Source organism: Rhinopithecus roxellana, chromosome 21, assembly GCF_007565055.1.
Source record: "Rhinopithecus roxellana isolate Shanxi Qingling chromosome 21, ASM756505v1, whole genome shotgun sequence".
Classification (NCBI taxonomy): Eukaryota; Metazoa; Chordata; class Mammalia; order Primates; family Cercopithecidae; genus Rhinopithecus; species Rhinopithecus roxellana.
This window is the reverse complement of record NC_044569.1, coordinates 2327431-2354627: the sequence shown is the minus strand read 5'-3', so window position 1 is coordinate 2354627 and position 27197 is coordinate 2327431. Positions and strand designations below refer to the sequence as shown.

Below are 27197 nucleotides of genomic sequence, written 5' to 3'. Positions count from 1 at the left end.
TAGATTTTGGAAACTGATGGCTAGGAGATATCTAGACAACAAGGTGATCATTAGCGCTTGGTCTTGGGAAGGACTCAGGGATATAGGCCAGTTGGAGGGGTACATCTGAACACACGGAAGTGTATCCTCACCTTCTCCCCATGTCCTGCCATGATCACCACTCTGCTTGACCTCATCATGCCAAGAAGTGGAAAGACTTCTGCGGATAGGCCCAAAGCATGTGTGGCATCCTGATGTGGTAGAAAGACTGACCCGGGTTGAACCCCACAATTGCAGTTGCTAATTGTCTGATCTTTGGGTCTTAAACTTCGTGCCAGGCCCAGTAAATGGTGGTCATTGTGATGATCTACTCAGGTTGACTGTAAATACAATGTCAATAGATCATGAAGAATTGCTATGTAAAAATCAGGCCACCTATTCCCACACATATCAAACAGTGCCTTGTGAAGCAGTGGTTCTTTATAATGTTAAAAAGCTGCTATGTGGCTGGTGGGTATGTCCTGCTCCTCTGGTGTGTTTGGGCCAAAAAAAAAGAATCAGTATTACAGAGTTTGTTTCTGCATTTGAACCTTGGAATGATTTATTTATTACCCTCAGAAAAATTTCAGGAAAACACTGACACAATTCACTTTCCTAGTTCCTGTCAGTTGGTTAGGCCTTGCCCGTTAGCTGGGATCACATGGCATGAGTCTTCATGCTGGGCAGGCGGCTGCGGACTTGTTTCCCTTTGAGTCTGGTTATTTGGCAGCATGGGCAAGCAGGGTGTACCGGGGAGGTCAACCATTGTTTGGTTATTTGGAACAGAGTAGCACAGTTCACAGCCCATTGATGTTGGCTTTGTGGGGTGACAATTGGGCTCTATTTCTGCCCCTTTTAATCTGTAACTTTCTCATAATGCAACATGATAAATCAGGGTTTTGTTTTATTCTAAAGATCTGGAAATCTCTATTTGAATTGATGTGACTCTGTTACATTTTACCCATGCTTCTGTACAGAGCTCAGCCTCTTTGAGGAATGCATTGGTTTTCCCTGTGTCATTCAGAGGCTCCACCATATCTCACACTGAGCATTGTCACCTTCAGGAGGTTCTGGGGGAGCTCAGGAGGGGCATGGTAGCCATAGCCCAAAGACCCCATTAACAGGGAGTCTCCTGTTCCCAGATTCCTTCATTTCTGGGAGCCTCCCTCTGCTTTTCAGGTCTGCCTCCCTAGCAAGGGGTAGATGGGCTGAAAGTGCAAGGAGAAAGATAAGAGATCCATGAGTAATGTAAAAATGTGTCACATAGAAGTCAAGTGATGGAAAAGAGCCCCAGATGCTTCCAGAAGCCTGTCATTCACAAACGCATGAGCTTATCCTGGCCCAGAGTCTGCACTGAGAGGACAGGTCAGCATGGAATCATGCCACCCCTGTGGCTAGAGGCATAGAGGAGAGGGAACGACTCAAGGGAAAGGAAGTCTGGGAGGTTGGGCAGGCACCTGTGAAGTTGTTAATTCCTTGGATGCAGAGGTGGGAGCCACCAAGAGGAGCCTGGAGCACTGCTACCTCCCTTTTCAGCCCCACCCTCATGACCACCAGTGCCTGGCACATCTCACTCTTTGTCTAGCTGGTCGAGAATACATTTCCATGAAGCTTCACGTCTTCCTCAGTTGTCCTGCCTCCAAATGCCAGGAAGAGTTTAGAGCTCGCTTTGCTTTGGCCCTGGCCACGCAGTGGCACTTTTGAAAATAGTTCCAGCACAGGCAACTACATCTGTCCACTGCTGTGCCAGTGCCCTTGCTGGTCCAGAGATCTGAAGAGCCATGGAGACCTGTATTCTAATTGTACCTGTGCCCCAGTTTCATTGTTAATAAAGTGAGACTTTGGGGCTAGGTAATCTTACTGTTCTACAAACCTCTGGTTTCCATTAAGATAGGATGAGGACTGCTATGATTATTTGTACTTTAAGGAAACTGAACCTGAGACAAAAAGGTGGGAAGGGGGATTTGGTTAAGGTAACGAGGGTCAGTAAGCACAGCAAGGAATAGAAATCCAGGTGCTGGGTGTGATTGGGTAGGCCTGCTGCTTACCCACGGGGCCTCTTTGCCTTTTGGGTGTGAGTAACTTGACATCTTAATCCATAACTGTTCAGCCTCCCATGACTGCTGATGCAAATCAGAACAAACTTTGCAAGTCATCAGGACCAAACAGGCTGAAATACACACAGGGGAAACCTAATGCCTATCTTTAGTCCTGCCCCAAGAATGTGGATGTGAACTAGCCTAATCTAATGAAGTGAAGATAGACATTTCTGTGACATTTGGCCTTAGGTGTGTTCAATTCAATTCAACCTGCTTCCAATTCAACCTGACGAGCATTTAGTTAATGTGTACCGTAACTGAGGCACCATGTTAGGCTCTGTTGAAAATACAAAGAGCAGCCCAAGATTGGGCCTTTCCTGCTCAGAGTTTAGGATCTGCATTGGAGTTGCGCACCAGTGCCTGTAATGAGGTCAGATGGAAGTGTGGCTGTCAAGGGTCGGAGATGCAAATGAAGTACAACTCACGGTACTTGCCTCTCTAGCTTGGAGTTACAACTCCAGTCATATCTCTTATTTTGCAATTTTCAAGTTCAAATAACAGTCACACTGAAACCACTACTTGCACATATTTGCACGAAGTCAACGCTTCTCCCTCTCTGTCTCTCTAACACACTCTCTCTCTCTCTCTCTCTCTCTCTCTCTCTCACCTCTTCCCCAATTGTCCTGCCTTCAAATGCCAGGAAGCGTTTGGAGCTCCCTTCTCCCTTTGCTTTGGCCCTGGCCACACAGGGCACTTTTGAAAATAGTTCCAGCACAGGCAATGTTCCGTACTATTTGAAAATAGTTCCAGCACTATGTCTGTGTCCACTGCTGTGCCCTTGCCCTTGTCGGTCCAGACTTCTGAATAGCCCCAAGATGCTGCCCCTTCCTCAGGTTCCCATGAGTGGGGATCTTTCCATTCACACACATGTGTAGGCATCATTTCCAAAGCATACTTCCTATGGCAGGACAACCTGATTTGGGGGGCTTCTGGCCTCATCCATATGTGTCACTGAAGCCAGCCTTCCCCTTCAGAGTCTTATGAGCCTGGAGGCCAGTTCAGACTCTCTCTTCTCATATAGTGAGTTTCCCTTTGGAAGTCTTTTCGGGCCAGTTTGTCTTGCTTGAAAAAAAAGTTAAGCACCTTGCCAAGCACCAAAACTCCAGAAGTTCTATGGGAAGGAACAGGAGGTGTCGTCCTCCACCTTTATTTTTCTTTCATGATTTAGCCAGAGACCTCTGAAATTTCTTTGCACCATTCCTGTCATCAACAAAATCCTCCCTTCTTAGAAAAACAGAGCTTAATGACTTAAAAAATTTTTTTATTTTCATCCAGAGATCACAGATCTAGAAAACACACATGAGGTAGAGGTTGCATAACAATTTGAAATTGACTGGTAAAATGTAACAGAAACTAGTCAGCCATTGGCTAAGGGAAGACAAGCCTCACTAACAAAAGAATCTTTTCTCCTTCCAGTGGATTTTTGGGATTCTTTCTCATGTTCAGTACAGTGAAGCTAAAAAGCCATCTGGCCCCAGCGCAGTGTGCAGCCTGGATTTTCTTTGCTAAGGTAAGAGACAAGAGGGGCGGGAAATTCTCAAGCGCCTTTGTATCCAGAGATCTCAGTGCCTGGGTAATGTGAAGTTGTTTGAGCTTCATGAGACCACTTCTAGGCACTGTCCCTGAGCCTGATCCTTCCTTCATTCAGGTAATGATTTCTGAGGCCTACTCATTTTATCAACGTGGCATATTTCATCTTTCTCACAGTCCTGGAAGGCAATCATGGATAGGCACCTTCTTTCCTTCCTGGAGGCTGTGCAGGTGTCCAGAGCTCAAGTGGCTTACACTAGGGGACTCAGCTGATCCAAGGTGATAAAGAAAGGAAGATAGACGAATGGCCAGGTTGGGGCATTTCTATGAAACCTTAGAAAAGGGACTATTCTAAGAACAACCTCTGTGTATCTGAATAACTATGGGCGAAGCATAAGATAAAGTGGTGGGGGAAACCACAAAGAACCAGAAGGAGCAGGGAAGTGGCTGTGGATGCCCAGTCTTAAGTGAAACATGGTGGGGCCAACTTCTTCTATTGGCACGTTTCATTTCCTTAGTGCCTATGAGGGAGGCAAGTTGTAGGGGCCCTAGGTGCTGCTTCCAAGGAGTGAGCCTCCTTAATTAATTAAATTTAATTTAATGAAATCATTATTTAACTTGGGCTTTTAGTCATCTCTGTGTTTTTTGGGTTGATTTTTCTCCAGAAAAAAAACCTCAAACATTTTGCTTTGAAAATAAGATTTTTAATGATATTTTCACCCACATGCATTTTGTTTGTTTGTTTGCTTTTTGTTTTTGTTTTTGTTTCTTGAGACACGGTCTCTCTCTGTTGCCCAGACTGGAGTGCAGTGGCATGATCTCAGCTCACTGCAACCTCTGCCTCCCAGGCTCAAGCGATTCTCTTGACTCAGCCTCCCAAGTAGCTGGGATTACAGGTGCGCGCCACCATGCCCTGCTAATTTTTGTATTTTTAGTAGAGATGGAGTTTGACCATTTTGGCCAGGCTGTTCTCAAACTCCTGACCTCAAATGATCCACCCACCTTAGCCTCCCAAAGTGCTGGGATTACAGGTATGAGCCACCGCACTCAGCCCACATGGCCTATTTTTTAATAGCATTAATAATTCCAATTCTAGCAGAATGTAAAAAGTAGCTGAGATATTGATTTCTGGCATGACAGAGTGAGGAGGTTGATGAAACCTCTTCCCAAAAAACAGCTAGAAAGCTGGAAGAAGACTGTCAAAAACATCCATTTCAGCTCCCTAAAATTTGACCAAAGATATACAATAAACTGAGAAGCATTTGTTCATGAAAACTATTAACCTTGGGTAGTAACAGAACGAATCTGTGGTGTTCTTGCCTATCATCACTCCCATTCCCTCCTCCCCAGTGTGATAGTTCAACCAGAGCAGGCTAGGCTGTGAAAACCAGCAGCCTTACCACCACTTCCAAGAGGGGTTCACTCTGTTTGGAGGATTGTCTGTTAAATAGGCCAACTCGGTGGTGCATGAACACAAAAGACCAGTAACTTTACTAATTTGAGTTGATAGTCCTCTTTGGAACAAGCAGTGGACCAGTGGTCTAGTGGGGGACTTAATACATAGTTCTGAGAGATGAGACAGCTATAGTCCTCTTTGGAACAAGCAGTGGACCAGTGGTCTAGTGGGGGACTTAATATGTAGTTCTGAGAGATGAGACAGCTATAGTTCCAACTCTTTGGAACAAGCAGTGGACCAGTGGTCTAGTTGGGGACTTAATAGGTAGTTCTGAGAGATGAGATAGCTATCAGGGGCTTGATTTTTTTAAAATATATCTCAGATTGAACTTAGTCTGTATATGAGCAGTAGTGATGGAACAGGCTCACATATTCCTGGCCAGCAGGCTCACATATTCCTGGCCAGCGGAGCCTGCATACACACACAGAGGAGCTGTGAAAGAGTTAGCAGAAAGTAAAAGCCAGGGCAGATGTGAAAACAACCTGAGGTTTGAATGTGCTCTCCCAGCCTGCACACAGAGTCAGGAGCAGGGGAAAGCGTTTCTGGCCCAAGATGTTGGAGCAAAATTTCTGACTAGTCTTTGCCAGAACACTAAGCTATGCAGACATGAGGATGACCCTTAGATGCCAGAATTAAAAATAAAAACAAGAAAAAAATTTGAGTAAAGACATAAGCAGCTGCAGCTTATATGGGAGACAGATTTCACATTCACAGATTTAGTCCAGGAAAATTACTAAATAAGCAAAACAACAATAACAACAAATCTTGTGGGGAAAGTCAGATTTCAGAGTTGCTACCGTATGTTATGTAAAAGATTCAGTATTCAATAAAAACATGAGAGACTTTCAGAGAAGCAAAATGTGATCTGTGTGTAGTAAAAAAGTGGTCAGTAAGAACTATCTCTGAGTGTCTGTCCTCAGATGTAGTATTTAGCCTAAAGATACTACAGAACAGCTATTTAAATTTATTCAGAAATCAAAAGGAAACCATGTTTAAAGAATTGAAGCAAAGACTCAGTGAATACAGAATCTCAATAAAGAGATATAAAGTATTTACAGAAAGGAAAAGAAAATCAAATGGAAATTCTGGAGGTAAAAAATACAATAACTGAACTGAAAGTGCTCTAGAGGGACTCAACAGATTTGACATGGCAGAAGAAAGAATAAGTGAACTGGAAAGTAAAGTAAATGAAATAATTCCATCTAAAAATATAGGGTTTGTTTGTTTGTTTGTTTTTGTTTTGAGACAGAGTCTCGTTCTGTCACCCAGGCTGGAGTGTAGTGGCGCCATCTCAGCTCACTGCAAACCTCCTCTGCCTAGGTTCAAGTGAGTCTCCTGCCTCAGCCTCCCGAGTAGCTGGGACTACAGGCACGTGCCACCACACCCAGCTAATATTTTGTATTTTTAGTAGAGATGGAGTTTCACCATGTTAGCTAGGATGGTCTTGATCTCCTGACCTGGTGATCCACCCGCCTCGGCCTTCCAGAGTGCTGGGATTACAGGCATGAGTCACTGCGCCCGGCCAAAAACAGGTTTGTTTGTTTTTTTAAATTGAAAAAATGTGAACACAGCCTCAGAGACCTGTGAGACGTCAAATACAGCAACCAACATATGTGTAATAAGAATCCCAGAAGAGAAGAGAGGGTTAGAACAATATTTGAAGAAATCAATTTGTTGAAAAATATTCATTTACAAATTCAAGAAGTTCAGTGAGTCCCAAGTAAGATAAACAAAAAGACCTAGACACGTTATGATCAAACTGTTGAAAGACAAAAGAGAAAATCTTGAAAGCAGCAAGAGAGATATTATTCAACATATATGGGGGAACAACAGTGCAATTAGTGGCTAACTTCTCTTCAAAAACAGTGGAGGCCAGAAGGCAGTGGGGTGACACATTCAACATGCTGAAAGAAAAACCTGTCAACCAAGGATTTGATATACAGCAAAACTATTCTTCACATATGAAAGAGAAATAAAAACATGAATAAAAACTAAGAGATTTGTTGCTAGCAGCCATATCAGTAATTACATTAAATATGAATAGACTAAATACCTGACAAAAATAGAGATTGTCACATTGGATTTTTTAAAAAACAAAACTCAGCTATTTGCTGTCTATAACAGTTCGACTAAAAGACAAAAGTAGGCCGGGCGCGGTGGCTCAAGCCTGTAATCCCAGCACTTTGGGAGGCCGAGACGGGCGGATCACGAGGTCAGGAGATCGAGACCATCCTGGCTAACACGGTGAAACCCCGTCTCTACTAAAAAATACAAAAAACTAGCAGGGCGTGGTGGCGGGCGCCTGTAGTCCCGGCTACTTGGGAGGCTGAGGCAGGAGAATGGCGTAAACCCAGGAGGCGGGGCTTGCAGTGAGCTGAGATCCGGCCACTGCACTCCAGCCTGGGCGACAGAGCAAGACTCCATCTCAAAAAAAAAAAAAAAAAAAAAAAAAAAAAAGACAAAAGTAGGCTGGAAGTAAAAGGATGGAAGAACCACACAGTTACCATAAGAGAGCTGGGTATAGTGGCTGTATTAAAATCAGACAAAATAGACTTTATCACAGGAAATATTACTAGATAAAAAATAGGGACATTTAATAATGATAAAAGTGTTAATGCACTGGGAAGATACAACAGTTGTAAATATGTATACACCTAAAACAGCACCCCAAGATATGTGAAGCAACAAGTCATAGAAAACAGAAATAGATTATTTAACAATAGTAATTGGAGATTTCAATACTGCGCTCTCAGCAGTTGATAGAACAACTCAGTAGAAAAGCATGAATATAGAAGTACATAGAAGACTTGAACAACACTGTCAACCAGTTGACATAACTGACATTTATGTGACACTCCACCAACTGATTTCAGAATACACATTCTTCTCAAGTACACATGGAATACTCTCCACAATAGATAGCATGCTGGCTGACAAAACAACTCCCAAGTTTTTTTTTTTTGTTTTTTGTTTGTTTGTTTGTTTGTTTTGTTTTGTTTTGTTTTGAGACGGAGTCTCGCTTTGTCGCCCAGGCTGGGGTGCGGTGGCGCGATCTCGGCTCACTGCAAGCTCCGCCTCCCGGGTTCACGCCATTGTCCTGCCTCAGCCTCCCAGTAGCTGGGACTACAGGCGGCCGCCACCACACCTGGCTAATTTTTTGTATTTTTAGTAGAGATGGGGTTTCACCGTGTTAGCCAGGATGGTCTCGATCTCCTGACCTCGTGATCCGCCTGCCTCGGCCTCCCAAAGTGCTGGGATTACAGGTGTGAGCCGCCGCGCCCAGCCACAACTCCCAAGTTTTAAAAGATTGAAATCATATAAAGTATGTTCTCTGACCATAGCAGAATTAAATTTGAAATTCACAACAGAAAAAATCTAGGAAAACCCCATTTATTTGTAAATTAAATATACTTCTAAATAGTTTGTGGGTCAAGGAAGAAATTACGATGGATATTAAAAATATTTTGAATCAAATGAAAACAGAAATACAACATGTCAAAATTTATAGATGCAGCTAAAGTAGTGCTTGAAGGGAAATGTATCTGTAAACGCCTATTTCAGAAATGAATGAACGTCTCAAATCAATAACCTATGCTTCCATTAAAATGGAAGCTAGAGAAGAAGAAAGGGCAAACTAAACTCAGAGTAAGCAGAAGGAAAGATATAATAAAGTTTAATGTGGACATTAATGAAATAGAAAGCAGAAAAATAATGTATATTTGTTGATTCTTTGAAAACATCAGCAACACTGACAAACCTCTGGCTAGACTGACCAAGAAAATAAGAGAAAAGAGGCCAGGCATGGTGGCTTATGCCTATAATCCAAGCACTTTGGGAGGCCAAGGCAGGAAGATCACTTCAGCCCAGGAATTCAAGACCAGCCTGGGTAACACAGTGAAGCCCCATCTCTACAGGAAATGTTTTTTAAATGAGGAGCTGAACATGGTGGCACATACCTGTAGTCCTAGCTATTTGGGAGGCTGAAATGGGAGGATCACTTGGGAGGTCAAGGATGCAGTGAGCTGTGATCATGCCAGTGCTCTCCACCCTGGGTGACAGAGTGAGACCCTCTCTCAGAGACAGAGAGAGAGAGAGAGAGAGAGAGAGAGAGAGAGAGAGACAGAGACAGAGAGACAGAGACAGAGAGACAGAGAGAGAGAGAGAGAGAGAAGAAGAAAGGAGAAGAGAGGAGAGAGAGATGCAAATTATCAACATTGGAAATGAAAGAAATGATGTTACTACTGATCCTATAGAAGCTAAAAGGATTGTGTTTTGTAAATAACTTCAGATTTTGAATAACTTTATGACAGAAAATTAGTCAATTTCAATGAAATGGGCAAATTCCCAGAAAGGCACAAATAAGTAAAACTGACTCAAGAATAAATTAAAAATCTGAATACATCTGTAACAAGTACATAAAAATAAGTAGTAATTTAAAATCTTTCTTAGGTTTTTAGAAAAAAAAAGCTCAGCCCCAGTTGGCATTATTAATGAATTCTATCAAATATTTAAAGAAGAAATTTTGTAATACAAATTCTTTTAGAAACTAAAGGAAGAGGAAATAACTCCCAAGATATTCTATGAGGTGAGTTACCCAGCTATAAAGGCAGACAAAACAAATTAATAAGAAAATTACCAATATTCCTCATGAACATAGGAACAAATATATTAGCAAAATCTTAGCAATCCGAATTTGGCAACATATAAAAAGAATTATACCCCATACACCATAATCAAGTGAGATTTATACACCATAATCAAGTGAGATTTATCTCAGGAATGCGTAGTTGGTTTAACATATGAAAATTAATTAATGTAATGCCTTATTTTCACAGAATAAAGAACAAAAATACATGATCATTTCAATAGGTTCAGAAAAATCATGACAAAATCTAGCATCTATTCATTATAAAAACTCTCAAAAAACTAGTAATATAAGAGAACCTGATAAAATCTGTGAAAATCCTATAACTAACGTTATCTTTAACAGGGGAAGACTGAATACTTTCTCCCTAAGATTGGGAGCAACATAAGAATGTTCACTTTCACCATTTCTATTGAAAATTGTAGGCTGGGTGTGGTGGCTCACGCCTGTAATCCCAGCACTTTGGGAGGCCGAGACGGGCGGATCACGAGGTCAGGAGACTGAGACCATCCTGGCTAACACGGTGAAACCCGGTCTCTACTAAAAAAATGCAAAAAACTAGCCGGGTGAGGTGGCGGACGCCTGTAGTCCCAGCTACTTGGGAGGCTGAGGCGGGAGAATGGTGTAAACCCGGGAGGCGGAGCTTGCAGTGAGCTGAGATTGCGCCACTGCACTCCAGCCTGGGTGACAAAGCAAGACTCCGTCTCAAAAAGAAAATTGTAATGGAGTTTTTAGGAATGCAATAGGCAGTGCAATAGGAAAAAAAAAAAAAAAAAAGGCATCCAGATTGGAAAGGAAGAAATAAAACTGTCTTTATTCACAAATGAGACCGTCATATATATATAGAAAATCCCAAGGAAACTATAAAAATAGTTGAAGGCAGAGTGTGGTGGCTCATGCCTGTAACCCTCACACTTTCAGAGACTGAAGTGGGAAGATCACTTGAGACCAGCCTGGGCAACATAGTGAGATCCTGTCTTTACAAAAATAAGAAAAGTAGCCTGGCATGGTGGCATGTGCCTATAGTCCCAGCTACTCAAGAGGCTAAGGCAGGATGATCACCAGAGCTCGGGAGTTTGAGGATGCAGTGAGCTATTATCACCACTGCACTGCAGCCCGAGTGACAGAGCAAGACCTTAACTCTTAAATAAATAAATAAATAAATAAAACTGTAGTTTTACTTTAAAAAGTTTTTTTTGTAGAGACAGGGTCTTATGTTGCCCAAGCTAGTTTCAAACCCCTGGCCTCAAGCGATCCTCCCATCTCAGCCTCCCAAAGTGCTGGGATTACAGGTATGAGCCAGTGCGCCCAGCTCAAAGTTTTAGATATTAGTAATGAAAAATCATGTTTATAAAAATAAAATTAAGAAAACAATTACATTCACAATAGCATCAAAAAGGAAAAAATACTTAGGAACTTAACAACAAAGAAGTATCAGATTTATACACTGAAAACTATAAAACCTTTTTGAGAGGAATTAAAGAAAATCTCCGGCCGGGCGTGGTAGCTTAAGCCTGTAATCCCAGCACTTTGGGAGGCCAAGACAGATGGATCATGAAGTCAGGAGATCGAGACCATCCTGGCTAACACGGTGAAACCCCGTCTCTACTAAAAAATTACAAGAAACTAGCCGGACAAGGTGGCGGGCGTCTGTAGTCCCAGCTACTCGGGAGGCTGAGGCAGGAGAATGGCGTGAACCCAGGAGGCAGAGCTTGCAGTGAGCTGAGATCAGGCCACTGTACTCCAGCCTGGGCGATAAAGCGAGAGTCCGTCTCAAAAAAAAAAGAAAAAGAAAAAGTAAATTTATAGTCAGAGAGTAGGACCAGTGGTTTCTTAGAGAAAGAAATCGACTGCAAATAGACTGGAAGGAAGTTTTTTGGCTAATGGAAACTTTCAAACTGGATTGTGGTGAAGGTTGCATCATCTTTTAAGTTAATTTATTAAATGTGTTCATTCACAATCATTACACTTTATAATAAGTGAATTTTATGGCATGCAAATCATCCCTGAAAGCTGTAAAGTAATAGTTCTCAAAGCATAATGCTTAAATCCTGTTTTTTAGGATTTAGGACGTTTTTTTTTTCCTGTGTATATGACTTTACCTATTTGACCACTAGTTTCAAGTCTCTTTTTTATTTATTGTATTTGTCTTTTCTTAAATTCTGAGGGAGGTTTATAATTTTCTCCTCAATACTTAATTCAGAAGAGGGAAGATTTTTAATTGGCTGCTGTGGTTTAATGCAAATTCTTCTTAAATAAAAATTGGATTCAATGAGCCATTAAGATCTATCTCTTCCAACCTTGGGTACATCAAGCAGTCTCCTCTCTCTCTCTCACTTTTTCCTCTTTGAAAATAAGCTGGTGATCCTCCATGGTAGAATATGTATCTATTCTTTGGACCACCTACACATCAAAACGTGCTGACATTTGAAATACAATAAAATCGTACTTAGCAATACGGCATTCCCATGATGTCATTGTGCCTACACTGGGTGCCAGCATGTTGAGAAAGTGACTCAGAAGGATGTTTCAGTGGTGCCAGAGGAGAGTCAGGATTATATGAAGATTCAAAAATACACAGGGAGGGAGGTCATTCAGGGGCCAAGGGGCTTTCTTCACTGCTCCAAAAGGACCCATTTTGGGTCCTTTTGAAGATGTTACATCAGCTTCATCAGTTCCAAGTTCTGAGAGAAGGCATCCATGTCTCTCTCTGGTCCTCACCTTTTTTCAGTATCTTCCTCAGATCTGAGAATACTTAGCATGGGGGAAAAGTGCCTTCGAAGTCACTTTATGTTGTTATCACTATTATTATTTTTTTCTCTCTGGGAATTTGAGAAAAAATTTAAGAAGCCAAAAGTATTGGAATATTTAGCAACCCTTTAAAAACTAATCGCTCATTTTGGTAAATTTGGGCATGTAAAATCTAACTGCATCTTCATAAAGTCTCGGGATCCCTTCTCACATATGATGTAAAGCACTCAGGCAGAACAAAGCCAACAGATTGAAGAGAAGTGCAGGGACGTGTGTAGACGTGTAAGGAAGATGCGGTGTGTGTGAGTTTATAGTTTTCTTCTAGTCAGTTTCTCCAGCAGATTTCAATCCTCACATGAGAATTCTGCCTGGATTGGGTGGTGTCTTGTCTTACTCTTGTTAACTTCAAACCGACTTGAGTTCTCAGCATCACTGGGAAGAAGCAGCGGAGATCAGAGTAAGTTTATGTGGCGCAAGAGCTAGCAGGGGAGAAGCTTCCCCAGACATCAGTGGCAACGCTCGTGGGGCCTGAGGAGCCGGCCTGTGCTCCTCCTTTCAAAGCTGCCTCTGTAAGATCTCTTTCTTTTTTCTTTTCTTTTTTTTTTTTTTTTCTTTTTCTTTTTTTTGAGACGGAGTCTCTCTCTGTTGCCCAGGCTGGAGTGCAGTGGCGCAATCTCGGCTCACTGCAAGCTCCACCTCCCGGGTTCACGCCATTCTCCTGCCTCAGCCTCCCGAGTAGCTGGGACTACAGGCGCCCGCCACCACGCCCAGCTGATTTTTTTGTATTTGTAGTAGAGACGGGATTTCACTGTGTTAACCAGGATGGTCTCGATCTCCTGACCTCATGATCTACACACCTTGGCCTCCCAAAGTGCTGGGATTACAGGCGTGAGCCACCGTGCCCAGCATGTAAGATCACTTTCTTCCTTTAAAGCTGATGCCATAATTGCTGCCACCATCTCATGTCCGGAAGACAATGACAGGCAGAAAACCTAGCCTTAGTCTGTTTTTTCTATGGCCCTGCGAAAATAATTGCTCATAGCTTGCTCAGAATAAGTCTCTTGATTTGGTTTCATTTGTATTTTCCATTGTTAGAATTTCATCTTTCATATACACAGGACCAAGATGAAGGTGGCCCTCACTCTTGGGCCGTGCAGTGCTGGGTTGGTGCCTGAGTGTGAACAAGCACCTCCTCAAATGCTGCAGCCTAGGCACCTCACTTGCCTCCCCTATCCCTTCCCTAAAACTATGTCAGAATGTACTGCTGGCCTGAAACAGCCGGCAACTCCATGGGATTTAAGATATACTCGATTCTCTCTCTCTCTTTTTTTTTTTTTTAGAGACCAGGATCTCTATATCTCCCAGACCAGGGTGCTGTGATGTGATCATGCAACTGTATCCTCAAACTCCTGGCCTCAAGCAATCTTCCTGCCTCGGCCTCCCCAGTGGCTGAGACTATAGGCAGACACCACCATGCCAGGCTAATTTTATTTTTTTGTGGAGATGAGATCTTGTTATGTTGCTCAGGCACTAGAGTCTTACAGTTTAGGTGGTACTAGAAATGTCCTGGGCAGTGATAGGAGAGAGGCATACACGGAGGCTCTAGTTTTTTTCCATGAGGTGTGTGGTAAAGAGACTGGGATTTCAGGGGGGAAAAGGAAAGGAAGAAGTACTCACTGTTTGACTTTGGTCACTATTCACTGAACCGCTTTGCTCTGGTCTGAGTGTTTCTGTTCCTCATTGATACGCTGAAATCCTAAGCCCTATGTTGATGGTAGTAAGAGGTGGGGACTTTGGGAGATGAGTAGCTTATGAAGGCAGAGCCCTCATGAAGGGCATTACAAGGGCATCCTTGTAAAAGAGGTCCCAGAGGCCGGGCGCGGTGGCTCAAGCCTGTAATCCCAGCACTTTGGGAGGCCGAGACGGGCGGATCACGAGGTCAGGAGATCGAGACCATCCTGGCTAACACGGTGAAACCCCGTCTCTACTAAAAATACAAAAACTAGCCGGGCGAGGTGGCGGGCGCCTGTAGTCCCAGCTACTCCGAGGGTGAGGCAGGAGAATGGCGTAAACCCGGGAGGCGGAGCTTGCAGTGAGCTGAGATCCGGCCACTGCACTCCAGTCCGGGCGACAGAGCGAGACTCCGCCTCAAAAAAAAAAAAAAAAAAAAAAAAAGAGGTCCCAGAGAACTGCCTTGCTTCTTCCACCCTGAGGACACCATGAAAAAGTGTCATCTCTGAGACAGCAGCCCTCACCAGACACGGAATCTGCAGGGGCTGTGATCTTGGCCTTACCAGCCTCCAGAACTGTGAGAGACAAATCTTTATTGTTTGTAAGCCACCCAGACTATAGTATTTTGTTATAGCAGCCCAGATGGACTGAGACACCCTGTAATCCTCCGTTGTTTCATCCGTAAAGCAAGGAGTCTGAACTAGAAAGATATCCAAAGATAGTGCATAAACATTATAATGATAACAAGCTCTGACAGTGTTGACTATTGTATCTGGTATTCAAGACTAAATGCTAATCACATTTACATTCAATTGTAGCATTATATAATGATCTGCTAGGAACTATATTATTAATTATCAGTGCCTACTTAATAAAGCATTTGCCAGATTTAAAAATTATGTAATAGACTGATTAAAATAGAAAATATACAGCAATCTGACCTTCTTTCACCCCTGTCTCCAAATTCTGCCTTCTCTTGTGGATGATTGTGTTGTAAATGCTACACGCAGTTAACTGGATTGTTTATCCCTCTTTTTGCTTTGTTTGGACAGTCAGAATTTATACGTATAGGCTGGGTGTGGTGGCTCATGCCTGTAATCCCAGCACTTTGGGAGGCCAAGGCAGGAGGATTGCTTAAGGCCAGGAGTTCAAGACTAGCCTGGACAACATAGCAAGACCCTATTTCTACAAAAAGTTTTTAAAAATTAGCCAGGTATGGTGTCTTGTACCTCTGGTCCCAGCTACTTGGGAGGCTGAGGCAGGAGGATTGCTTGAGCCAGGAGTTTGAGGCTGCAGTGAGCTATGATTACACTACTGTACTCCAGCCTAAGCCACAGAGTGAGACCTTGTTACACTTATGGCATGGGATTTTCCTTCCCATTGCTCCTTAGGATGGAATGCTGTTCGTACTGTCAAAGTGAAAGATGGGCAAAGTCTTCTTAGATATGGTCCCATGTAAGTCCTAGCACCTGGAGTGCATTGTGGGTGCAGAAGTTGGGCACAGAATCAAGGATCCGAGGGGACATGTTGCAAAATTAGAAAATGCTAGAACCTGCAATCCTAAGTGCTTCAAAGCAGAATATATGAGATAATGTATGTGAAAATGTCGGGGGGGTGCAAAAGTGCTCTGCAGACACAGAGCATTATGTAGAGTCACACGGACCTAGACCAAGACTTAATTTTGACCCAGCTTTTGAGTCTTGTCTGCCACTTTCTAGGTGTATGAATCATTTTTTCTCATCTGTCAACAATGCAATAATAATGTCTGTGTTATTGAGAGGATTAAATAATATGTAGACAGCCCTAGATTAATGAGAGCCTGCAGTTGGCAGGTCTTCCTTGTCTCCATCAATCTGCTGTTTTAATTCTCTCATGAAATTAACCAGTGATTTCCTGGGTCTGAATTTACTGTTTGTATTCACTAGTTCTAGGTAGTGAATTTAGTTGTGGACTGTCTATTCTAGACACTGCTCAGAATTCAGTGTACATGAGGACAAGGTCTCTCGCAGCATATTTAATCAGTTATTGTCTCACAAAAGAAGCAATTGATGCATCATTCACAATGTTTTTAAACCTATATAAAGAGTCATTGATTCAGAACATTTGCTCTGCATGTGAAAATGTATGTTTGGTGGTTTCCATGGAGACCACCCTGCTGGCTGTTCTGTGATCACTCACTGGCCTTAATTATACACTGGAATTGCCAGGGATCCTTCAAAGCTGTCTCCATAACAACTCCTCCTTGTGGGTAACATGACCGCCATCCCTGACCATGTTTCCCATGTAGGAGTTTCCCTTAAGAGTCAGAAAGAGTCAGCTGGTAAATTCCAGCCTCTGTTTGATGTACCATTATTAAGATCTCTTAGCTGCCTAGGAATTTTTCTGAGTTTCAACTGCCTATTTCTCCTGCTATTTTTCCAGGTTTCAGGAGCTTGGGTGAAGGTCTTATGTCTTTCTTTCTTCAGTGACATGTTAACATGTGTCTTGATCTATTGCCACGATATCGAGCTAAGAAGGAGTCTTGGTTATGTCACTTTACTAGATAAAATTAAACCTGTTTGAAATATACGATGAATTCATGAAAGTGTTGTCAACATGTGTTATTAAGATTCCATGTTCAGAATTTTAGAATATCTCAAAGACCATTGGTAAAACTCTTGATGTTTCTGGTGGAATTATGAGAAAAAGATGAATTTTTCAAAATGTGGAATCACACAGATTTCATGGCTATCTAAATAGTGTAATTTTTTACCCTTCACTAATTTTTTGAGATACATTTGTAGGGAAGTTTCAAGGCTTAACATTGACTCATACCTTGAACTTCTGAGGAAGTGACAAGTAAACAAATCTCTCATAGTCTGTAATCTTAGTTCTTATAGGTTCAATTTCTGGTATACACACACACACACACACACACAGCAGGGGAAATCCTAGAAGTATGTTTACAAAGCCCATCACACTTTGCTCTCACTAGGTCAAGCCTATGCTGAACAGAGTTGGTTCTCTTCATTTTTCTGCTTTGTATTCTATTACTACTGTTATTTTTTTCTTTCTAGTCATCCTTGCATTCTCATCCTGATTGCCACTATCTCTTAAGTGGGGAGCCTGTTACTGTCTTTCTCCACCTCCTAGATGGTGAACGGTAATCACAAAAGAGGGGGCTCCTCTCCCCAGTTCACTATTTGAGGTTCTTCCCATCTTAGCTGCTGAAGACACCTCACTCCTCCTTCCCATCACGTTTCAAAGCTTGTTTCAGATATAACTTTCTGATAGCAGTTTAGTATTCCTTTTCTCCCTTCAGTTGTTATTCAACAACTTCATATGTTCTGGAACGTGATGAAAATACATTGTTAAACCACATGAAGCTGTACTGTAGTGTAACTTTTATGTTGAAAGACCATGCTTAAAAAATCTAATTATGGCTGTTCCCTAATTAAATCATTTTTCTTTTTCACTGTCTCAGCGGCTATGGCAATGAGAATAATTTTTCATGGAAAATTAAAACTAGAGACAGCAGCATAATTTCCTTTGCAGACTCTCGCTCGGCAATAATAACAGCATGTCTGATGTCTTTCCATGACATCACCGATGAGGCGACAGGAACATGAAGTGGCAAGTTTGGGAGCTACCATTTGCATGGAAACAGCCAGCCAAGAAGTTAGTTATCTGGGAGTTGTTTGTTTATGAACAAGGTTTTCCTGGAGGGAACGTGGGAGGGGAAATACAGTTTTGGATTCAGGAAAAATTTTTAAATTCCATTTCCTATTGTCAAAATAATTCATAGAGAAATGAGGCTATGAGTGGACATTTTGCTGTTTTGAATAAGGTTCTTATTTTTGTTTTGTTTTTTTTTTTTATTTCCAGTTATGTCGTCTTCATTTTTTCCGAGCTAATTTTAGTGCCTTTGATCGTCACAATTTTCTGTGTTGCAAAAATAGGGTAACAATTCTGTTTCACAACTTCTGACTTGAATGCATTCGCTCATTTATCATTTGTTCATGTACTGGGAGATGTCCTTACTTTCTGTACATTTCCTGACTCTAAGGTTTTTATGGTTGCCGTTAGTAGCCCAGATAATTTTTTAAAAAATGAAAGTCGTTTTCGCAACATAAAAAGCCAGTTAATGGGAACATTTGCAAGGCCTCCTCTAGGGGATGAATTGACGTGTGCTTGGTTTATTGTAGGATGGTATCCAGTAAACAAGTGTGGGGTGAGTGCTCACTCAAAAACTGATTTTATTCTGCACACCTTTGCACTCCCATCAGAAACAGAGAAGGATGGAATTCTGCATATATCTCGTAAAGTAACTGCATTGCCCCATGTTCCATGTTCTTGTGATATACCCATTCCTTCCTTTCTTTGTGCCATTTATTCAATAGGGGTTTGGTTTTCTTTGTAAAGACTCTCTGTGTGTATCCCTTAAACTAAGTTCCCTAGGGTGTGGCTAAACATAGGGTAGTTAGCAAAGAACACATCAAGTTCTGCTGGTGCCCAAACCAGAGGGCAGACCATGGCCAGGACCGATGGCCTGTGTCAGCAGAGTGACTGCCGTAGTCAAAGCAGACCCAGATGAAGCAGCTCTTGGGAAATTTGAAGGAGTCGACTTTTTTATGGGAAAGCTAAGTTTGGATGCATCAATGATAGAAAGGCGTGACATGTAAATTTGAAAGAATTTTAGCAGATATTTACTTGGTGCAATTTTGTGAAAATAACTGTTCTGTTACATTATGCCTTAGAGACATTTTGGTGGCCTGGTACCCGGATGCCTCCTCACACTTGTTTTCCTGTCCCATCTCCAAAAGTGGAATTTGTGTAAAGTGTAGTTATTCGCCCATTTTTTTCCTGCTTAAAATTTTAAAATTGCTCTCCTCTCTTACAAAAAGTAGTCCAAACTTGCTTTTTTTTCTCCTTCTTGCTTTCTTTCTTTCTTTTTTTTTTTTTTTTTTTTTTTGAGACAGGGTCTCCCTCTGTCGCCTAGGCTGGAGTGCAGTGGTGCGATCTCAGCTCACTGCAATCTCTGCCTCCAATTTCAAGCAATTCTCCTGCCTCAGCCTCCTGAGTAGCTGGAATACAGGCCTGCGCCACCACGCCCAGTTAATTTTTGTATTTTTTTTTAAGTAGAGACAGGATTTTACCATGTTGGCCAGGCTGGCCTCGAACCCCTGACCTCAAGTGATCCGCCTGCCTGGGCCTCCCAAACTGCTGGAATTACAGTCATGAGCCACCGTGCCCAGCCGGCCCCCTTTCCCCTTCTTCACTCTGCGTTGGCACTTTGAGCTTACCTGGTCGTTCTTTAGATAAAGATTTTTGGTGTTGTTTTGTTTATGTATAAGTAGACTGTGTCTGATTTTAAGGCCAGACAGTGAAGTACAAGCAAATTGTGCTTTTTTATAGGACTCCAAAATAGCCAGTTAGTCAAGTGTGTAACAAGAAAAGTTTTTAAGTCAACAACTAATTGCGTTGTATCATTTAAATACAACTAGCCATGAGACTGAATTTCTAATTTTGGTTGTTTCTGTGCAGTTTGACGGGAGAAGGGTTGAGGGGGAGGATTGTGTGGGGAACAGGGTCTCCCTGGCCACATTTCCGTGTCAGTCTTCTTGTGTGAGCTCTGGGGTGGGGAAGGGTGGGGCATGGTGCACAAGGAGCAGGCCCAGGGTTGCATCTGTGTCCAAGAAGAATTCTGTCTTGTTTCTTTCCTGCCTCACCCTCAGGCCATTATTCCCTACTTGAGGCTTTATATGTTTTCTGCACCATTTTCCAGTGTGGTTACGGTTGGCCTTGAATATAGTAGGTGATTAGTCAAGATTTGATGTATCAAATGCCCACCACTTTACCTTTTCTCCCCTTCGGGAGAAGAAAAGCAAAGGAAAACAGAAAAAAAAATAATAATCAGGTAACTGTACTTCCCAGCAATCCACCTGCTGTATCAGCCTGTGAGCCCGAGGAAGGCAGGGCACATCTTACTCAAGGTTACATCCCCAGCACCTAGCAGAGCACCCAGAGGCATAATTTGAATTGCAAAAGAGTTGGTGACTTTTACAGTACCTCCAAAATGTGTAGTCCACATGGAATTAGGAGTCATTATTTTCAAGTCTCGGGTTAGTCCTTTGTACAGTGACTACCCCTCCCCCCCTAGAAAAGAACAAAAGAGTTTGCTTTTTCACCCAATGTTAGATTTATCTTCTTGAAATTTGAAGTCTTCAGTTTCAGTGATGCAGTCACCAGTTGCTACCTGTGCCTTGCCCTCTACCCAAAAAGGGAGGGTTTGTTATCTGTGAAAACATATTTTTTCCTTCAGGCGGGAGTAGGGGTGTTCTCATAACTTCAAGCGTTGCATTCTCGCCTTGGAAATTTCACTGGGAGCAGTGTTGATCCTATTATTCCAAATTACCAAACATTTGCTGCCATTTGGCTGTGCCATTCAGAGCACTTTATTCCTTCGTGCGCCCTTAAAATGTTAGGATGAGGGAATACAACACTTTGGCAGTTATTAAATTTCATCTTTCTTTGGAGTATGCTATATACATTCTGTCCTTCACAGATAGTTAGAACACTCCATAAATCAGAATAAGAGTTCACTTTAAAGCACTGACAGAGTGCCTTATTTTATCCCCGACAGTTAGCCGGCCCAGTTTTGAGCCCATAGGCAGACAGTAGATGCATCTTTGATTGGGTTATTGAGCTATTGCTGTGTGAACCACCCAGATCTGATCAGTCCTAATTTTTTGAAGCCTGTATCTTCTATGAAGTCAGCCATGCTTATTATTATTTTCCTCAGGTTATAGTTGGGCTTTTTAAAGAATGTTTAAGAATTAGGTAATATATAACCTAGTTTCAATACTCATGCTTTTTATGAAGGTTTTCTTTTCCCTGATATTTTTTTTTTCATGTTGCTTTGTGCAAAGATGTTATGTCAGCAAATGCATTCAGCAGGTGTATAGGGTGGCCTGTCTTATAACCAGCTATGGAGATGAGACTGTAGAGAGTAGTGACAAGCAACCCAGCATTTTGGAGACTGAAAGACCTGGGTAAGAATCTCATTCTCTGGCAATACGACCTTGCAAAAATCAAATAACTTATTTATGTGTCAGTTTGCTTGTATGTAAAATAGGAATAATTGTATGCACTTCACAGAAATGTTACAAGAATTATTTAAAATAATGTATGTTAAGCAGTTACTGTTAGCTGGTGGTTTTTTTTTTTGTTTTTTCAATTTTTGAAATATCTCAGCGGACCTGATATATCATTTTATCTAACATTTTCGAAGTGCTACACGGGTGTTTAAAGAAAAGGAAAAAAAAAAGTCAGTCCTAAAGATTGTTAGGGCCGGGCGCGGTGGCTTAAGCCTGTAATCCCAGCACTTTGGGAGGCCGAGACGGGCGGATCACGAGGTCAGGAGATCGAGACCATCCTGGCTAATATGGTGAAACCCCGTCTCTACTAAAAAAATACAAAAAACTAGCCGGGCGTGGTGGCGGGCACCTGTAGTCCCAGCTACTCGGGAGGCTGAGGCAGGAGAATGGCATAAACCCGGGGGGCGGAACTTGCAGTGAGCTGAGATCCGGCCACTGCACTCCAGCCTGGGCGACAGAGCAAGACTCTGTCTCCAAAAAAAAAAAAAAAAAAAAGATTGTTAGATGAGTCCTCTGTTGGTAGGTGAAATTTCAGCTTTCATTTTGTATTTGGTTAGTAGTAAGAGAAGGGGGAATTGAGGAATTGAGACAAAGTGGTATTAACTCTGATGTGGAAATCACACACCCAAAAGAATGGTTACGGTGAAAACATTGGCCATACTAAATGCTGGTAAGGATTGTAGAATGACATTTATGCTTTAGAAGACACCAAAGCTAAACAACATCTACATAATAACCCAGTAATCCCCCCCCCCCAGTCTTTACCCAAGAGAAATGAAGACATATGTTCACAACAAGATATGTTCAATATTGTGGAATTAGATGGTGGTAGTAGTTGCATAACCGTGAGTATACTAAAAGCTATTGAATTGTACTCTTTCATGGGGTGAATTTTATGGTGTGTGCATTATATCTCAGTAAGGCTGTTACTTAAAAAAAAAAAAAAATACATGTTCAAGGCCAAGTGTGGTGGCTCATGCCTGTAATCCCAGGGCTTTGGAAGACCAGGGTAAGAGGATCGCTTGAGGTCAGGAGTTTGAGACCAGCCTAGGCAACATAGTGAGACCTCATTTCTACAAAAAAAAGTTCTTTTTTTTTTTTTTTTTTTTTTTTTTTTTTTTTTTTTTTGAGAAGGAGTCTCGCTCTGTCACCCAGGCTGGAGTGCAGTGGCCAGATCTCAGCTCACTGCAAACTCCGCCTCCCAGGTTTACGCCATTCTCCTGCCTCAGCCTCCCGAGTAGCTGGGACTACAGGCGCCCGCCACCTCGCCCGGCTAGTTTTTTGTATTTTTTTAGTAGAGACGGGGTTTCACCATGTTAGCCAGGATGGTCTCGATCTCCTGACCTCATGATCTGCCCATCTCGGCCTCCCAAAGTGCTGGGATTACAGGCTTGAGCCACCGCGCCCGGCCAAAAAAAAGTTCTTTTTAAATTAGCCAGGGGTAGTGGTGTGTGCCTGTGCTCCCAGCTCTTTGAGAGGCTGAGGTGGGAGAATTGCTTGAGCCCAGGAGTTCAAGACGGCAGTGAGTTATGATCACTCCACCACACTCTACGCTGGGCAACAGAGCAAGACTCTATCTCAAAAAAAAAAAAAAAAAAAAGAAAAAAGAAAATCTATGGCAGCTTTATTCATAATAGCACCTAACTAGATGAAATAGTCCATAAATTTCATCTGTCCGCACACTAGAATCCTCACTGCAGTAGGAAAGGGCACGTGGCCACAGAGGGGATTCGGGATGGGTGAATGGATTGGGAGGAGTCTGTGGAGCCTAGTGCAATGCTGGGAAGGGCCGGTGTCTCTGTCCAAGTGGCAGCTGTGTGGGTGTTAATGGGTATAAATGCTCAGCAAGCTGTGTACTTGAGATTCCTGTGCCTCATACACTACACGGTATTTATGTTATACTTCAGTTTTAAAAATCGGATGTGGATGCTGTAATGGTGCCATGCTCAGAAAGCAGAGCCCCACGTGCTGAACATGCCCTCCTGTTTGTTGGTCACTGGGAGGAAAAACAGGCCCGGCAGCTTCCTGAGCAGAGCCCTGGGGCCTCTTGCTTTGTGGTGTCTCCTGTACTACAGGTGGTGACGGGGGCGGGTTTCACTTGCTGGGAAAAGGACACCTTGTGGCTGGGACCTTGTTATTCTGGGCGGTGGCCACCATTTCTCCTGAACGTTGCAGTTGGAGAGGGTTTCTATCAGATCTTCAGCTCGGTGCCAAGGTAAAGAAGGTGAGCTCAGTCTTCCCGGTAGCATTGCAGAAGCGTTTCTTGCTCTGGTCATGCCCCACACCGGCACCTTCAGGGGCTGTGACTAATTATGGAAAACGGCACACCTGTCACTCTCTCAGACCATGAGGTTTAATTGAGTGAACACCACTGTTCTGGGGCTCTGCCTCTCGCTGAATGCTCCCGCTGGGCTGGGGCCTTCCGAGTAGCTGGAAGTACAGGTGTGAGTCACCACACCGGGCCAATTTTTCAATTTTTTGTAGAGATGAGGTCTCGGTAGTTGCCCAGGCTGCCCGTAGGCCTTTTCTGAAAGGCTCCACGTTGGTGGCTCTCCTCTCGTGTGGGTGCTGCTTGAGCATCTGACTGTGATGGTGGTGAGCAGTCCCCTAGGGAAGGGGTGCTTGTGTTTGGACCCCCGTGCTTTGCTGCTGTCACATTTATCTTTACAGTACAGTTTTACTGTACAACGTAGAAAACACCTCCAGGAAACTGAGAGGCTGCTGAAGACTAATGGAGAACAGATGAATGTAAGGGAAGTAGGTTGTCACGGGAGCCAGGAACTCACTCTGCAGCTCGGCAGAGCAGAGCCAGGCTGTCAGGGTGCACCTTAGGGACACCTGCAGCCCAACCATCCGGAGAGCTGAATGCCAGCCTTCCCCAGACATGAGCCGGCATGGGCCGGGGTGTGGGAATGCAAATGGCGTGGTTTCCTGGTCAGGGTTTGAATTTTCCTATAGGTATTTAACTGTAGTGGATATTCACTATTATTGAAGCAAATAACTTTCCCCTTAACTTGTGACTTTAATTTTGACCCATGGCATCTCTAGAAAAAAAACCTTAGAAACCACTTAGTCCACTATCTTCATTTAAAAAGTTCAAAAAGCTAATTATAGAAAATGTAGAAAGTAAATGAAAAAAAAAAGCCTATGGGACTCTACCATATTAGACATTTTAGAGTATATTCTTTGGAAATTTTTTTTTATACACACATTCCTGAGGTTTTCTGTTTTTACAGAAATGGGATCGTTCTTCACCTGTTGGGTTTCTTTCTTTCTTTTTTTTTTTTTTTTTAAAAAAACTTTAGTTCTAGGGTACATGTGCACAACGTGCAGGTTTGATACATAGGTATACACGTGCCATGTTGGTTTGCTGCACCCATTAACTCATCATTTACATTAGGTATTTCTCCTAATGCTATCTCTCCCCCAGCCTCCTGCCTCGGACAGGCCCCAGTGTGTGATGTTCCCCACCCTGTGTCCAAGTGATCTCATTGTTCAGTTCCCACCTATAAGTGAGAACATGAGGTGTTTGGTTTTCTGTCCTTGTGATAGTTTGCTCAGAATGATGGTTTCTAGTTTCATCCATGTCCCTGCAAAGGACATGAACTCATCCTTTTTTATGACTGCACAGTATTCCATGGTGTATATGTGCCACAGTTTCTTAATCTAGTCTATCACTGAGGGACATTTGGATTGGTTCCAAGTCCTTGCTATTGTGAATAGTGCTGCAATAAACATACATGTGCATGTGTCTTTATAGTAGCATGATTTAGAATCCTTTGGGTATATACCCAGTAATGGGATTGCTGGGTCAAATGGTAATTCTAATTCTAGATCCTTGAGGAATTGCCACAATGTCTTCCACAATGGTTGAACTAATTTACATTCCCACCAACAGTGTACAAGCGTTCCTATTTCTCCACATCCTCTCCAGCATCTGTTGTTTCCTGACTTTTTAATGATTGCCATTCTAACTGGCATAAGATGGTATCTCTTTGTGGTTTTGATTTGCATTTCTCTGATGACCAGTGATGATGAGCATTTTTTCATGTGTCTGTTGGCTGCATAGATGTCTTCTTTTGAGAAGTGTCTGTTCATATCCTTTGCCCACTTTTTATGGGGTTGTTTTTTTCTTATAAATTTGTTTGAGTTCTTTATAGACTCTGGATATTAGCCCTTTGTCAGAAGGGGAGATTGCAAAAGTTTTCTCCCATTCTATAGGTTGCCTGTTCACTGTAATGGTAGTTTCTTTTGCTGTGCAGAAGCTCTTTAGTTTAATTAGATCTCATTTGTCAATTTTGGCTTTTGTTGCCATTGCTTTTGGTGTTTTAGTCCTGAAGTCCTTGCCCGTGTCTATGTCCTGAATGGTATTGCCTAAGTTTTCTTCTAGGGTATTTATGATTTTAGGTCTAACATTTAAGTCTTTAATCCATCTTGAATTAATTTTTGTATAAGTTGTAAGGAAGGGATCCAGTTTCAGCTTTCTACATATGGCTAGCCAGTTTTTCCAGCACCATTTGTTAAATAGGGAATCCTTTCCCCATTTCTTGTTTTTGTCAGGTTTGTCAAAGATGAGATAGTTGTAGATGTGTGGCATTATTTCTGAGGCCTCTGTTCTGTTCCATTGGTCTATATCTCTGTTTTGGTACCAGTACCATGCTGTTTTGGTTACTGTAGCCTTGTAGTATAGTTTGAAGTGACGTAGCATGATGCCTCCAGCTTTGTTCTTTTTGTTTAGGATTGTCTTGGCAATGCAGGCTCTTTTTTGGTTCCATATGAACTTTAAAGTAGCTTTTTTCCAGTTCTGTGAAGAAAGTCATTGACAGCTTTATGGGGATGGCATTGAATCTGTAAATTACTTTGGGCAGTATGGCCATTTTCATGATATTGATTCTTCCTGTCCATGAGCATGGAATATTCTTCAGTTTGTTTGCATCCTCTTTTATTTCGTTGAGCAGTGATGTGTAGTTCTCCTTGAGGAGGTCCTTTACGTCCCTTGTAAGTTGGATTCCTAGGTATTTTATTCTCTTTGTAGCAATTGTGAATGGGAGTTCACTCATGATTTGGCTGTCTGTTTGTCTGTTATTGGTGCATAGGAATGCTTATGATTTTTGCACATTGATTTTGTATCCTGAGACTTTCCTGAAGTTGCTTATCAGCTTAAGGAGATTTTGGACTGAGACGATGGGGTTTTCTAAATTTACAATCATGTCATCTGCAAACAGGGACAATTTGACTTCCTCATTTCCTAATTGACTACCCTTTATTTCTTTCTCTTGCCTGATTGCCCTAGCCAAAACTTCCAACACTATGTTGAATAGGAGTGATGAGAGAGGGCATCCTTGTCTTGTGCCAGTTTTCAAAGGGAATGCTTCCAGTTTTTGCCCATTCAGTATGATATTGGCTGTGGGTTTGTCATAAATAGATCTTATTATTTTGAGATATGTTCCATCAATACCTAGTTTATTGAGAGTTTTTAGCATGAAGGGCTGCTGAATTTTGTCAAAGGCCTTTTCTGCATCTATTGAGATAATCATGTGGTTTTTGTCTTTGGTTCTGTTTATATGCTGGATTACGTTTATTGATTTGCGTATGTTGAACCAGTCTTGCATCCCAGGGATGAAGACGGCTTGATCATGGTGGATAAGCTTTTTGATGTGCTGCTGGATTCGGTTTGCCAGTATTTTATTGAGGATTTTCGCATCGACGTTCATCAGGGATATTGATCTAAAATTCTCTTTTTTTGTTGTGTCTCTGCCAGACTTTGGTATCAGGATGATGTTGACCTCATAAAATGAGTTAGGGAGGATTCTCTCTTTTTCTATTGATTG

At 42.3% G+C, this 27197-nt stretch overlaps 1 protein-coding gene across 1 annotated transcript in view; it reads left to right on the top strand.

Annotated features, from left to right (window-relative positions):
• The window catches only part of TMEM241 (transmembrane protein 241), a 143331-nt gene that overhangs the window by 80211 nt on the left and 35923 nt on the right, over positions 1 to 27197 (top strand). Inside the window, exon 13 of the mRNA XM_010383238.2 lies at positions 3534 to 3627. Within this exon, the coding sequence (XP_010381540.2) occupies positions 3534 to 3627 (94 nt within the window). The remainder of the gene's footprint in view (positions 1 to 3533; positions 3628 to 27197) is intronic.